This window comes from Leuciscus leuciscus (genome assembly GCF_965113295.1).
Source record: "Leuciscus leuciscus genome assembly, chromosome: 1".
Taxonomy (NCBI): Eukaryota; Metazoa; Chordata; class Actinopteri; order Cypriniformes; family Leuciscidae; genus Leuciscus; species Leuciscus leuciscus.
Genome location: NC_138725.1, coordinates 52655335 through 52671756, shown reverse-complemented (window position 1 = coordinate 52671756; position 16422 = coordinate 52655335). Strand labels below are relative to the sequence as shown.

The window sequence follows — 16422 nt, the reverse complement described above, 5'->3', positions numbered from 1 at the left end:
TTTTTCATTCTTTTATAAATAAAAATGAGACTCAGGTCACGCACTTTAATGTGAGCTTTACTATAATAAAACATCCAAACTAAGGGTTGATCAACACCAGCATATCTTTTATTTATTTGTGTGTACAAAAGCGTGTACAAAAATGAGAAATAAAAAGGAGGAGAAAAGGACAAGACAAGTCTGTGGGAAATGAAAGAAAGAAGATTCACATTTTATTAAAAATTGTTGTAGCAGTTGAACTGCAGGGCTGATAAAAGTACCAAGATGAAAATAAACCTGATGGGGACAAAAGAAACCAGTAAAGAGCCAAGACCTCCTTCTGCTTTAAGGCCACCTTGTTCCACTGATCAAGTTTTAGATATAGAGTAATACACTTTGCGTACATTTATCTCCTCTCACTCAATGCATGCATTTAAAAAATAATCTTCTGCAACCTTAACTATCAATACACTTACAAAGACACACTCACACATTTCAATAACTACAAATCCATCAGAAAAACAAAACAAATAAGAGTGTACCTTTTCCTGTTTGTTCTGTAGTTTATAAAAGACAGTGAGTGTTTGAAGGATATTGTGTCATTTGTACCATGGCGCACTGTGTGCAATCATAACTAACAATTGTGGTAAACACAGTGACTTGTGCCTGTGGAAGTTTGTTCCAAAAATAAAATCACATTTGGACAGAAAAGAAAATGACAGTAAAGAAGTCCAAATCATTTACATTTGGTGTGTAACATTTTGTTAAGATTAAGAAAGTTGATTATGACATTTTTAAAAAGCTGAAGATTTTGGGGAAATAAAGTCAAAAAGGAAGCTGAAAAGAAAATGTGTTCTTAATATGAAGGATTTGAAACAAACTGAAATGATAAGGCTTAATATTAAAATATTATTTCCGTTCATGCCCAGAGCTTTCAATAATTCCTCTAAACCTCGCAATGCATTTCGATTTCACAGTAACCTTAAAATATATAAATACACAGGGACTTTTGTGGCATTCAAGTTGTTTGGATGATTTTCAATGGCTTAGCAAGTCTAAACGGAGCATGTCAAACGTACAGACAAAAGGCCATTGCACTGGAAGGCAGACAAGACACTTGCAAACACAACAAGCCACTATCATGGCCTAAAACTAAGGGCAAATCTATCTAGAGCACTTCCTTTTGGCATTTGACATATACAGACATCCGAATAGCTTTACTGTTTGTTACACTATAAAACCAAAAAGCAAAAGTATTAAAACACAGAGGCATTTCGTTCATTAAAATAAACTACATGATGGCATCAATGATATTTGTACACAAATACATGAACCACAGGAGAGGTCACAGCTTATGGCCACAGTGACAATACACAAGACGCAAACTTGCAGTTTCACGATGACATGTGCATATAAAACCTGGGATGGAAGTCTTCATTTAGATGTATATCACTCCCATTCCTGCTCAAACCCCAACTGTGTAACAATTTTTGAGTGTAAAAATGATTTATTTAGTGAACAGCGTTTAATAGAACAACAGCTTTTAACAAGGGGTGACGCTGTTGGATCATTGTGACCCATCTATATTCCTGAGCAATACTTAGGAGCCACACGTTTACACGTGTACTCAAAGTCCCACCAAACCATGTCACAGAGAAGCCTACAGGAAAAAGTTTACAACTATGTGATGACAGGAAGTGGTGGAAGGGGGGAAAGGCAATGGTGCGAAGCATCATAAATGTCATTTCCTCTGAGACCTAGTTCCCTGTGAATATCTTAATTTGTCATACAAGCTTGGTCCCATGCAGCAAGGCATAAGTACAGTACAGTGCATCACAGTACATTCACTCTGCTTAGTGGTACTTATGTACAAATGCCTCTGCAAGAAATCACTGAGCAAAAAAAAAAAAAAAAAAAGTTTATTAAAAATGTGCAGTCTGCAGAAAAACACTAAAATATGATATAAGCGGCTTATCTATGGTTGATATGATGAGTATAGATACCACTAGACAGCATTGAGTTTCTAAAAGAACAACTAACATTTAAGGAAAAGCATCCAAAACACTAGAGGCCGCCAAACAAGAGAGGCGACATAAGACTGTGCAGAGTCTAGATCTCAATTTATAAAATTAACTGAAAATGGTCAATCTTAAGCAAAGGGAATATAATCTCAAATATTTTTATAATGTTTATAATTACATTTGATAAGGATATCCATGCTTAAGAATAAAAATAATGATATTATTTGATGAGTTCGCAGAGGCCCGTCTTACAGGATCTGTAAAGTACTACTAATTCTTAATGTCAAAAGAAGGAAACATTTAGAAAAGGTAGGAAAAAGAAAAGGAATGAGGGGGATGTAAACTCAAGTGAGTTCTTTACAGTACAGTGTACCCTGTAGATTCACACAAAATATACTGTGCCAACAAAGCAAAAAAAAACAAAAACAAGACAGTTTTCCCATTGTAAGGAACATTGTTAGGCCATATAGTCTGAAAACAGTACAGATTGCTGTAACTAGAGGGACAAATATCAATCATAAAATAAAATAAAAGCACTTAAGTCGACTATGAACATAAAAGATTGCTGAATAATTTTGATGCAACACCCCAGAATCATTACCTGAGTGTATAATCGAAACCATCTTGAAACAATTCTTACTACAGAAAACCAACAATACGCGTACTGCCACACAGGATTGTAATGATGCTAACAAGTGATTCATCCCACCTATAGGGATACAAACATTTTGGTCACAAATCAACTAACTAACTTAACTCCACAACACTACACAAAAAGAAATGGGCACAAAATGACATTTGCTAAAGCTAAATTAAAATTAAAACTAAATTAAAATTGAACGAGGGGGTAAGTCATGAAGAGCCTGGCTCAAGAGTGTCTAAGTGTGTATGCATGTGTGTATTTATTGTGTGTCAAAGATGTGGGCAGAGTAAATAAAGGGTCATCATCATTGGCCAGTGGAAGGAGAGGTGAGTTTTGGAAATCACTGAGGATTATGCCGACTTGGTGATGCTCTCTGCATCCTTGGAGGCCCAGAGCTCCTTATGCTGCTTGCGTCCGAAGCCCTCGTCGTAGTTCCCTTTACTCTTGAAGAGCTGCTGGAAGTGTGGCTTGCAGTAAAACTCCCCCTCCAGTGCTGCATAGGTTCCCAGACTACAGGGCAGAGAAACCAAGAGATTACATGCATATACATGCAAGCATACATACAAAAATGGGGTCGGTAAAAATTTAAGAAATTAACACTTATTTAGCAAGGATGTTAGCATTATTACAAAAGATGGCCATTTCAAATAAATGCTGTTCTTTTGAAGTTTCTATTCATCAAAGAATCCTAAAAATGTATCAGTTTCCACAAAAATATTAAGCAGCAAAAACGTCTTTCAAAATAATTGTAATAAAGAAATGTTTCTTAAGCAGCAAATCTTCATATTAGAATGATTTTTGAAGGATCATGTGACATATGATATATGGTTAAAATATATTCAAATAGAAAACAGCCATTATTAATCAATTGCAATAATAATAATAATAATAATAATTAGGGGTGACCCCGAATAGTCGAAGATTCGATGCTTCGATATGAGGAGCCTGATTCGACTACCGATCTCACGGTCGAATCTCCGCAGAGGTGTTATGAAACGAGGATCATGCCACTTTGGCTATATGAGGGCGCTCAATGTCTGATTTCACATAGAACTAGCTTTTATGTAAATACGTTAATATTCAGCCTATTATGATAATGCTGTAGGCCTATATAAAAATGTGCAAAGAAAGAAGCTTTTAATAAATATTTTTTAACGTGCGTGAATAAATCCAAACACCCCGTGACAGATTTAAGTTTCACTTTCAATCCGTGACCGACAGAGGAGCGTCTTCGCGGCAAGGATTTAAATCTTTAACAATGTCTGGGATAAGAAAATCTAAAGTGTGGATGTACACGATTAGAAAAGATATTCTCCAAGGCTGGATTTAGCATCAGGAAAACCATGATCGCACTTCTGCCGGCCAACGTTAACATGTTTCACGCATAGACTGGGTTTCACGTTAGAATGTATTTTATCCGCGCGCACAATTTGAAAAGACTCCTACGGACACAGACACAGAGTGAAAGACTTTCAGGATTTGTTCTCTCGATCAGGCACAAGTGATTTCAAAACTTTTCAGCCGGTTCTAATTTTATTTTTAGATGCTGTGAACATTTTTAGCTAAAAAGACTGCCTCTCCAGTTTAGCATTTATTGTTGTTTCTGCAGTTAAAAAGACAAAGTTGAAAATTCTGGCTACTATCGTTATTTTAATAATTTCTTTATTTTAATTTTATTTATTAATCTGTCAGGGTTATCTAATCTAACTATTTGCGGCTTGTGTTTTGAATATATGTTCCCCTGCACTTTAGGCATTTTGCACACATTTGCTCCTCATCTTGTGACTTGATTCTGATTTATTTCATTTTGTATTTTATTTATTTGAAAGGTATATTCTGTTCTAATTTAATTTAGTAAATTAATTGTTTATTTTTTCGGTGCATCGATGTTGTGCTGTAGGATGGCCTGCTCGCACAGGTAATTTAGCCGATTTAATTTGATTTGCATGTGAAATGCAAATCTGCAGTGTGGCCTTTCTGGAGTTATTTATGTTATTTCTTAGTTTTATTGATCAAAAATGTTTTTATACATTTTCTTCTATATCTTTGTGTGATTTTCTGTACATCGCGGCTTTGAAACGTTAAAGCCCCGCCCCCAGCCCCACTCCCATACACATACACATGATTCGACTATTATGGCGCTTTTCCACTACACAGTACCAGCTCGCCTCGGCTCGCCTCGACTCGACTCGGCTCGGCTCTGTTTGGTTTTCCACTGTGTAAAAGTTGTACCTGTACCTGCTTCCAGGTACTTTTTTTCGTACCACCTCCGGCGAGGTTCTAAGCGAGCTGAGGCGATACTAAAATGTGACGTGAAAACACAGCAGACTGCTGATTGGTCAGAGAGAATCGTCACTATTAACTGCGTCATCATTGCACGCGCCAGACGGAGTATCCTGAATAAAAAACAGCAAAAACAAAAACAAAAACAGCCAAAAACAGCATACACTCGATTTCCTCCATTGTCCTGTGTGTGTGGGTAGCGGGTGTGTCTCGCGTAAAAGATTAAGTCACGGCAGTTTCCTGCGGCGTCGCTATGACGACCAGGTACTATTGTGGAGGTACTATCTGCAATGGAAAACGGAGCGAAAAGCGAGCCGAGCCGAGGCGAGTCGAGTCGAGGCGAGCCGAGGCGAGCTGGTACTGTGTAGTGGAAAAGCGCCATTTGTGGACTATAGGCAAGACATGACGATTCTGATTCGACTATGAAAATCCATAGTCGGGGACAGCCCTAATAATAATAATAATAATAATTCACAAAAATACTGTATCACTTCATTTTGTATTAAATAAATGCAGCCTTGGTGAGCACAAGAGCGAACACTTCTTTCAGTTTACTTTACAACACATGTTGAACTGCTCCTGTTTGCTGTTTTTCTTAGTCTGTGCTGGTGAGGAAGTGTCTAACCTGAGTTTGGTGTTGCAGTGCTTGCAGCAGAAGCACGTGGCGTGGAAGATGAGGTTGTTGGCCACCAATCTCTCCATCGGATACACTGTCTTCTCACATGATGCACAGGTCTCCTTCTGGGTCTTGAAACTGAAAGACTAGTAGGAAACAAAGGCACTGCCATTTGTTTTCAGTCATTTAAAAACAATAGTTCACTCAATGAATTAGCAAGGAACAGATCAAAATTTCATCACATGACTTCAGAATAGAGATATATGAGTGAGTGAGTGAGTGAGTGAGTGAGTGAGTGAGTGAGTGAGTGAGTGAGTGAGTGAGTGAGTGAGTGAGTGAGTGAGTTATTCACTGTACAATATAAAGTCTAGAACAGATGGAGAACAGACAAGGATGTGAACAAAGTGTTGTACCTTAGAACGCTGAACGGGCTTGTCATCAGACGTGTTCCTGTTGTCCTGGAAAAAAAGAAAAAAAGAAAGAAAAATAAGCGTGTGTTCCTAAGACAGGTTACCCATGGCAAGACTATTGCAGTGTGAATAGTACCACAGATCATCCATCCACCATCACTACTGTCCTTCTAACCTGACGTAACTCCAAAAATGTCCAGTCCCTCTTATATCCCTCCATCTGGTCGCATGCTTTTACAAGAACCTTTTGTTGGTGTACTCACACACACACAAATATGCACGAAGAGGGATCAACGAAGACTAAGCCTGGTGAGCGTTTCTAACTCATTCGCCCCGTGAAATAAAGACCCTGTGCACACACACACATGCTTTCAGTTTTAGCCAGTCTAAAGCTATAATATGACATTACATAACACAAGCCCATGTCCCACGGTCAACTCTGCACCACATATTCTGTAGCGCTTAAGATCAAAACAGCTGCCAATCTGTACAGGCCACCAAATCATGCACACAGGAGAACGGGAATTTAAGAACCAAGCGTTTATGATAGATTTCAGGAAAAAAAATGCTAATGATAGGGTCAGGCTTCGCACGACATTGAAGCGGTAACAAAACACCAACAGAGAGTCTGTAAAAACTTAAACCAATGCGTTCTAAGAATCTTCTGCTTGATAAAATGCTGAACTGACAGGTTTTTATGTAACAGCTCAGGTCTGTCAGAAAGCCAAGAACAGTTCTCCACCTCCACTACGGCATCTATACTTGTCTCTTTCGAATAAACCTAGAGCTTGAGTCGCACACAGATCTGCTGGTATAGCTCACAGAGAGTTCATTTGCTCAGCTCAGAAAAGCAGTGCAAGTATCAGTGATGACCATTATATCACATCAGACATTCAATAACACCACTTTTCACAAATTATAGCCATAATCGAGAGGCATTTCGCTCACACACAAAAGCCCTGAAATGAGATTACAACCACTCCTCGACATGATAATATTTCATTAAAAACAGAATCAGACAAGAAAGTCAACAGTATCATACGCCAACAAATGCGCTTCAATCATTTGATCTTTTCATTAATCATTTCCTCATTTCCAAATCATTATCCACATCAATTTCAATGCAGAAGTAAGGCATTTCCTGTGAATGTGTGAGACTTCTGGTACACTAACCACTATAGGTAAATAACTAGAAGAATTACAAAGTGCAGTAAATGGTAAAACTATTTTGGGCTAAAACCAGTGCGTTTGTGATTCAAATACAAGTGTGCAATCGAGCACAATAAAGGTGTTTTTGAACAGCTAAAACAACTGGATGTGACAAGCTAAAAATGACCATGCCAGCTTTTACTTTAAAAATAAGACCGATTTTGTCCCACCCCAGAAAACAACGTCACGTAATATATACATTTACTTCTGAAAAGCCATTCAGTGAATTATAAAGTTATATTCTATTCTATTGACTATAGTAGTAATGTAGTACCAACTGACTCCCTGTATAGGTTTAAAGCAATCGTTTTTTTCCCCTTTAACAAACTTTGTCATACTGTACCTGATATACATCCAAATTAATCAATATATAATCGAATAGGTGAAGTTTGTCAATATATTACTCCCATTAAGCTGCCAAAAGAAGTGCATAGGCCAAATGTTTTATGAGAGATAGCATTTTTAGGATGTACATTTTTTTACTTATTTCTTTTAATTTTTTTAATGTAAAAAGTTATTTCCTTAAAATATTTCACACACACGAAAAAAGAATAATACAATGAAAAAAAAAAAATCATACAATTATTTTTCAACTTTGAAACTGTAATATTGGGATCTGCATTTGTGTTGAGACCTTTCAAAGCATGTGTCGCAAAAGAAAGTGCAATGTACCCCAGCACTGACTTGTAAAGTGTATTGTGTACTCTGTATAATGTGGTCATCCCCTGGTCAATGAAGAAATAACAATTACTATGTATCTGCAAATGTAAAACGAGAAGCCAACATGATTACACTTTATCTGAAAAGTCACAACACACCCTAAGCGCAAGACATCCCTCAACCCACTTCCTGTTTCAGAGTGTTTGTGTAACATGTTTGTTTCAGAGCCATTGCCACAGTTATTTAAATATTCATGCTAAATGCACACAAATGTAAAAAACATCATTTACATTTAAAAGAAGTCCAGATGGATAATAAATAGAGCAGTAGCAGTGAGTGTGTGAAGGAAACTACACAAGTACACAAGGGAACCTAAAAAAGTTTTAGGGCTTTTCTCTCTGCTGGTTAGCAGAAATGCAAAACTAAATGCCACAAACTATTGAACCCAAAACAAAGATGCTTCGATCAGTCACAGTTTAAATGGTGGCAAAAAACAGGATTAGAGATGTGTGAGTGTGTTAATACTTGCACACAAACCAGTGGAGCAGGGCACTATCTCAGCCGGAGCCATCTGTCCCTTTTTGCCTTATTTGTACATAGGATGGAGAAAACACGCTTTCTCACCACACACACACACACACACGTACACGCAGACAGCACTGCTGCCCAACCGTCTGCACTGTGGCAGGAAGGAGTGATAACACATCTTCTTCCTGTGCTGTGCTCTGCTCAGAAGCACTTTACGATAATGTGGTCCAATCCACCCTCCTTAGAGACCCTCAAAAATCAGCCATCAGCTGACCTGCACACCAAGTCTAGCCTTAGTGCTGTATGATCTTAGACCCTGAAGATCACTACAGTTCACATTACCAGCTCCTCTGGGTTTCACAATGACACAAAAAGGAAAAAAAAGTTCAGCCTTGTTTCAAAAACACTACCTTGTGCGTAAATGTCACTTACAAGAAAAGAAATGCAATCAGGTATGGGATGATTATAGTGTGAAATCTAACAAGGTCACATTTCAGGCCCTGCTCAGACTCTAAAAAACGTTTTCAAGCCCTCCACTAATTTTAAAACCGCATCTAAAATAAGAGTAGTGCATAGTAAAGTGCATTAGTGGTTTTACCACAGACGAAAGTGAAAATGATAAGGTTCTAATTTTCAAAGAAAAGTTACATGTCAAAAAGTAGACTATATATATATATAAAGTATAAATATAATTTATATATATTAAAGATATTTGACCATTACAACATTTAAAAATAAACAAATAATTTTAAATGTCACTTTTAATTGTTTAATATTAAAGATAATTGGCAATTAAAACGGCCAACATAGTTTAATTAATTAATAAATTCTGAAGGATGACAGCAAAACTTTTCTGATCAGAGACAATGACAGAAAACCCTTGTTAGTTTCAGATCTTAATGTTCTGAGCAAAACAAAGTGGGGCAGAGAGCGTGCTGTGCACAAGACAGAACAAGCTAAATACCAAACCAAATTTAAAACTACAGCCAGCCAACAAGATGGGCTGCAGGCCATACTATGACCCAGGGCAGTGTGTGTACATATTTGAATCCATTGCTCCCCCTCAGACACTGACACATCAATATGATTTGTGATGCCCTGCCATTGCCAAAGGTCAGTATTTTACTCTCTCCCACAGCCACACACTGTGTACTCTCAACATTCACTCTCCATTACTCTTCCTCTCTGGTACTAGACTGCAGACACTCTTTTAATCTCATTAGCTGGACAAAATCCCATCAGCTGCTCCCCATGGGTCCAGACAGCCAGGGGAATAAGCAGGAGTTCAGTGGACTGAGGAGCCAACAACCATCCTGTGGTCACCATCAGCCAAGCCCTGTTCACCTCGTGTCTAATGCATCATGTGATCATTCAAACTTTCAGATGCAACCTGGAATGCAGAACACATTACATTTGTAGTGCACCTGCAAATTCCAACAGAATATCTTTGGTATGCCTGATCAACATGCAGTGACATGCATGTTAGACTACAGTTAATAAGAGGTGTAAATGGCAATCTGTTTTGGGCGACCACTTGTGCTCATCTGAGCCTGAAAAGGCCACATAGACATGGAGTGAATGGTTTGGCTAATGTTACGTCCCATTTGCCACATTCTGCCACGCTAATAATTCTTAAAGAACAAGAGCAATGAGTCAGATTTAGAAGACAAAACTCTATTGTCAAAATTCCTGGCAACACAGATATGAGTTTCATGCAGCAGCCCTGAGGGAGTTTGGCTGGGCTCCATGAATGAGATTCAAAGTACTGAAAGATGCTAGAGGGCCCATTTTTGCAAAAGTCAAGTTATGTTTGATATCCATGTAACTAGAAAAACAAAATGAGCCTTTGGGCACCAAAACAGATACATTAATTTACCAAATGACACATTAGGGTTAGTCTTTTTCCACTGGTTCCAATCAGCAAGTCATTTTCTGAAAGTTTCAGTCATTTTGTGCATTTCTCCACTGCAATGCATTGCTAACTTTCAGCCTACAGAGACAACTCAAATGAGATACAGAACAGAAAGGACATAAATACTTTGGTCACCAATTACTCTTCTATCTAGATGCATGACTGGTTTATGTTTTAAATTAAGCCTTGAGTTTGGCTTATTCAAATTTCTACCTCAAGTTTTGTTTTCTACCATCGTTAGAACTATTTCCTGGTTAACTGCTTAACTGCTTTAACTGCTTCTCTAACCACTATAGTGCTAATTTTTATAAACCAGAGCTGACTGAATTCTTACTGAGAGCAGAAACTCTGGGTCAGAATGGAAGAGGGAGAGATTATGTGAAAGTAGTTGTACATGAGAAAATGCTTTGGCTCAAACACTTCTAAAGAAGAATGTGAAAGTCTTCACCAATGTGTTGAGCCACTGACAAGAAGCTGACACGGTGACTGGAGTCTGCACACGGATGTGAAACTTTAAATGTGTTGAGGCAGAAAAAAACTAAAAATGCCTGTACTGAACGTTTTAAAGAGAATGCATGTGGGAAGGGTAGAAGAGGAACAGTCTACGGTTTCATTTGACTCCAGAGTACACCTTTGACCAAGAGAAAGTGCATGGTGTAAGATTTCACCTGTTAAAACCGAAGTGGCGCCGTGAACACAACTGCAAAAATAATGATGTTTTCCGAAGAACCATGCCATTTTCCGTAGGCTCAGGTATGTTTGCAACGCGTCGCAAAACGCTTTGTGTTTATACATCAAAATGAGAAGAAAACCAGTGGATCTTAAACAGTACTGCCAAGACACATCCCTTTTTTGAAGCTTTTCAAACATGTTCAGACGGAGCACGAAACTTGATCTAGGCACTTTGTGGTACTTCACAAAACACAGCAGTCAGCATCTACCATACCATGATCTTATCACAAGAAAGGGAGTGCATTTTGCAATTCAGAAGTAATAAAACATACCGACAGAATTGCCAAGAGACATTGCTCCTTTCCATGGAATTTGACAAACATGTAGAGATGGCAAACCTATTATCTTTGCATGCAAGGGGTCAACAGACCAAACACACAGTGTCACTTGATTCTCATAAACCCCTGCATTAATGTGATGAAAAGTGCATTATACCACAAATACATAATATTGAGCTTACAAAAAAAGCTAAAGTCAAAAACATATACCGCTGGGACACTACAGATAACAACTGCATCAATTGCGGCGCTACAGCTAGTCACTCAGTGGAAAGTTCTATTTAAGCCTATGGAGCAAGCCTAATTTCTTCTCTTTCTCCATATAAGGTCACATTTTTTGCAAAGGAGAAAAAGGGTTTCCATTATCACTCTGCAGAGGCTGTCCCAAAGTCCTTGTTGGCATAATTTCATTAGTATCGCGCTCTAAGAATAGTCAAGAGACTAAGAGTAGTCCATGGACTAGCACCTCAGTGTGAGACGTTCAGCTCAAGCAGGTACATCGCTGATGCACAGTGTTTTCTGTACAAGAGAAACACTGCATTTGAGAGTAGACTTGAATGAACAAACATACCTAGATGCTAATGATTCCATTTTTATCTGATATTCCTAGAAAGAAATTCAGATATCAATGTTTTCTTGGGACGTCTCACACAAAAACCTTTTAACTTCTGTTGAAACACCTGGAATGACATGTCTCCAGCACGTTCGTTTCTGATAACTGGACAGTTGATGCCGCAGGCTGTCATCTCATCTCCACATGAATAATCTGTGTGTACACAATCTTCGGGGCTTAGTTTCATCTGAAAACCCTGAGTGGTTCTGCCATCTGCTCTTAACTTCTGCACACAGCAGAGATTGACACCTCTAATGAAAGAAGACATCGTTAAAAAGCAACACATGCTTCTGGAATAAATTGGACTCTGAAAGCGGTTACATGTGTGTGTATTGGTACCATTTGCTTGAGCATTCGCAATCTCTCAAGCACATCATTAGCTAAAACCATTTTCCTTATGTTGCTGAATACCCAGTGGAGCCAATTTAACTGAGAATGTACATATGTTTGATCAGACAATCCACTGCCAGATGATCCCCAATCACCAAAACAAAGTGCCACTATCACTAATGACCGCACAGAACAGTGCAAAAGAGGAAAGGAAGCTTTAAAAAGACTAAAGATACACACATTTAAGTAGGGTTGGGTACCGAAACCGGGGACCGATATGGAACCGGTACCTACCGGTATGTAACCGGACCTAATCAAAACGCAGATTTCGGTGCTTCATTTTGGTGCCACTTAAATGCCTCGCTGTCTGTTGAAATATTTGTGCTGTCATATTAGGCTACATCACAACTATTCAGTGTTTTCAACCACATGAGGTTTATTTTAGGTTTCAGACATTTAAATACACATAAGTACAAGCAAAACAACATTTATAGTTTGTAAAATACACACTGATGTCTGGAAGCGGCAATAACCATCCTTTCAATTATAAATTGATGACGTGTTTAGATACACAATGTGTAGGTAACTATAAAATTTACTGTTCTTCTCACACTTCACCAGCCACAAGTGGATGAATTGACGTGTTGTAGGCCTAGCCTACATCTGACAGATACAATTCTCTGAACTGCAGTGCATACTGACATGGCACCCATTGTGCATTATAGATCAACTAACATGAATCATTATCATTATAAAGGTTTCTTAAATGACAAAACACATTCACTTACATGTATTAAAATATCAGCCAAGGACTGACTGACTGACATGTAAAGCAACCAAACTTATCACTGTTCGTTTTGTTCCGCGTCATTTGGTGTAAAATGTCCATACAATAACAGACCGGCATACATCTAATAAAGGATTCATTCAAGAACGTTGTGCAAGTATACTGGAAGAATAGAGCCGTGAACAGCCTACTTTTGAAAATCCAGCCTTCAGTTGATCCTGATGAGCGCTCATTGTCACAGTTGTAAACGTTCTTCTTCCACGAGGTGTTTTGCGTCACGGCATTTAAGGTGATTCGTTCTCAAATAACGCTCACCTTGTGCAGGACATGCAGTAAGTTAGGAGAGGTGTCGTATTTGGCCAAAGAAGGCAAAAAATGTGAAAAGAGTTGCGGAAATTTAAAGCTGGTTTGTAGCATACCGAATACTACTTGCTGTTATTAGTAGGCCTACTGTAGTGTTATTTAGTGTTAAATTATTGTATTTGGGTTAGGTGGCTTAGGTTTTATTGGGAATATGTGTACATTTGTTGTGTTTTGTATTTAGACTAACTTATATTTATATATTTAATCTACAATTTTAATATATTCCATTTTAAGAATTTATTATTTATTTATTTTCAATAAAAAGCCGTTATTTAATGTCATTCACCATCGTTTTGAGGCGCTCAAACCAGTGATACTTTTTTTTTTAAGTATCGGTTCAGGCACTTTTTAGGCACCGGTACCGTTAAAAAGATAAAAAAAACAAGATACCCAACCCTACATTTAAGTTTTATTGGTTGAGTTTAATCGCTAAAAACAAATCATTATACAACAGTTCTGTCCATCAAATTTGATTCAGTACTGATATAGTATAAAACAGGGGCATTTCACTCTTTGTATCACTGTTTGTTACTTTGGAGTATGCAGAATTGAAGTGGGCCGTGTTTTGCTAAATGGAAGTTGAATAATCAACATTTTATCTCACAAATAAGCATTTTGTGTTTTATCTCACTCGTTTATTAGTTAAACAAATGTTGCCATGACAACATTAGGCTGAAATTCACTGGTGTGCATGTCAAAACATTTACATAAATTTCCACATTAAGTGCTTACTCCTAGTTGCTTTTTTCCATGATACAATAATAAAAAGAAAGCTTGTTGGGATATGAAAGTAGACAAACAGTTTATGGTCAACGTGCGGGGTATTGAATGCCAAGGTTCAATTTACAGCGTTCAAATGTCACATAATGAGACAAGACAAAATGTGAAGCATGAATGCGTTGCAAACCACTTTGTGTAAACGTGTCTGCCAAATTAATAAATGTGGACAGACAGGAGAAAGGATGCATTAAACAAGGAGAGGCTGGGCTACGTAATTGTATGTATTCAAGCATAAGGGCACAAATGCACAATGACACTGAGATAAGTACAATGAATTTATGTTTACAAAATCAAACAAACCCTGTACGTTTTTGAATGCTTCAGTACGGAAGAACAAGTCCACCTTTCCGTGAACTAAAATGGGTCGACAAAAACCAGGTGTCAAAACATGGCTTTGCTATGCGTTTTCGGTTTAAATTCATACACGCATCTCCAGGAAGACACATGACAGCTTTGGACCCTCAGAGGCTCAAACCTAGACCCCCACTACACAACCAGGTCTGATTAGTATTCATCTTCTGTTTCCAGTCTAAACGCTCACATAAATAACGTTGCATCTCTACAATAAGTAAGTTAACGTTAAACCATCTGATTTGATGGATCACTGCACCACCATTAAGTTTCAGCCCAGTACCCCACAGTTAGCTCTTGATAGCTCCCTAGCTAGCGTACTGCATCACCACAATAGACGACGAGGGGGTCGCTGGGTTCACTCACTGGCTGCTGTTGCTGAATCAAAGCGGGGAAACTCACCATCTGTGTTTCCTTATCAGCCTGCTAAAGAGAATGGAGACAAGAGATCTGCTGTCTGGTCCGCTCACTGTGCAAGAGTCGGTTGAAATCTCAATCGCTTTACTCTGCTGGTCTAAAATGATGTTGTTCTTCTTCTCCGGCTGAGCTAAATGAAATGTACCAGCACAAGCTCTGATCGCCCGAGCCGTCTAGCTAGAGAGCAGAGCTTGACGTGCTTTCCCCCCACCTCGCTCTTTTTAACGGACGTTTTTTCTCCTCCTCATCACGCCTTTTTTTATTCACCAGGATGTCGCACGTCATTGGACGCCGCTCGTGCCGCGTCCTCGCGCTCTCCTCCAACCTCAGAATTTCGGTATTTTGCACGAAATAACCATATTAACGTTACCTGGATTCCGAATGTCTCGTATTTGTTTATTTCCCTTACTCCCTTCCCTATGAGGAAAGCAAGAATGTAACAGGGCTAACTCGTTGAAGCCATCGTAAAGCTTTGACTGACGGTCTCTACTCTACAACGTAATGAACGTTGAAGGGTTTAGTTCAGCTAAAAATGAAACTTTTGGCTTTGTCATTCCAAACCTGTATGACTTTTTTTTGTTGGTAACAGTTCATGGCAGGGACTCTCAATCTTTAAATATGTCAAGAAGACACCAACAAAGCCTCACAAATGTAGGTCATGCAACGTTCCAAGTCTTCTGAAGTCATACAATAATATTGAGAACAGATCCAAATTTAAGTTATTTACTATAGGCTAATGTTCACAGCAGCAGCTCTTCAAAAGTGTCGCTATTCAAGTGTGAGTGTCTTGTTGTGGCTAAACTATAAAAAAAATAATACTAAAAAGAATAAATTAAAGTTAAAAAAAATTGTATTTATTTTATCAAGTCATTTAAAAAAAAAAAAATTTAATTCGGAAATAAGCGTCCGCCACCTTGTGGGAATATACCAGCATTTCAGTTGGGATGTAAGAAACACTATTTGCATTTTATGAAAACAAATATATATATATATACACCAGTAGCAATTCAAGTTTTAGGAAAGCTTAGGTTGATATGCCTCAAAGCCACATTTGTTTGCCATTATCATTGGGTATTGAATCCATACTTAAACTAGCATATTTTGTACAGTGTAAAGCTGTAGCTTGATAAACATAATTATGGCCAGTTCAGTATGCAAATAAGAAATGTAGTTGCAATATGATTAAAATATGATTTTAGAAAGACAAGTGCCAACAAGCTTAACCTTCAGTTGATCAGATATTTTCTGAGCAGGAAAGTTAGAGACTGGATCTCATTGATGCTTCGTTTGAATGCCTCCATCTAGCCAGGTTAAACTGTGAATAGTAGTTTAACCCTTGTGTGTCAATTAGAAAAAGCTACACATAGGTCCATAGAGGACAAAAATGTCTGTGTGTAAAAACATTTTAAAAAAAGTAAAAATAAAAAAAAAAGTTTACAAAAGTGAAACATAAGAAAGGTTATATAGGTTTAAGTTTATGAAAATGATTTATGAACATTGATAGTTTTAC

General features: G+C 38.0%; 1 protein-coding gene across 1 annotated transcript; it reads right to left on the bottom strand.

The window, feature by feature from the left end:
* Nucleotides 1-86: 86 nt before the first annotated feature.
* On the bottom strand, nt 87-15139 carry LOC309479520 (LIM domain-containing protein 2-like). The gene is made up of 4 exons (XM_082143688.1): nt 14898-15139; nt 5956-6000; nt 5552-5688; nt 87-3153 (listed from the first exon to the last, which is right to left on the bottom strand). Exons 1-4 carry the CDS (start codon nt 14898-14900, stop codon nt 2994-2996), a joined length of 345 nt encoding a protein of 114 aa, XP_081999814.1. The 5' UTR covers nt 14901-15139; the 3' UTR covers nt 87-2993.
* Between the last annotated feature and the right edge of the window lie 1283 nt (nt 15140-16422).

Coding starts and splice junctions, on each gene's coding strand:
- LOC309479520 (XM_082143688.1), bottom strand. Junction 5,689..5,955: donor AGCCCGTTCAGCGTTCTAAG/GTACAACACTTT, acceptor GTTTCCTACTAG/TCTTTCAGTTTCAAGACCCA. Junction 3,154..5,551: donor CACTGCAACACCAAACTCAG/GTTAGACACTTC, acceptor TCTGCCCTGTAG/TCTGGGAACCTATGCAGCAC.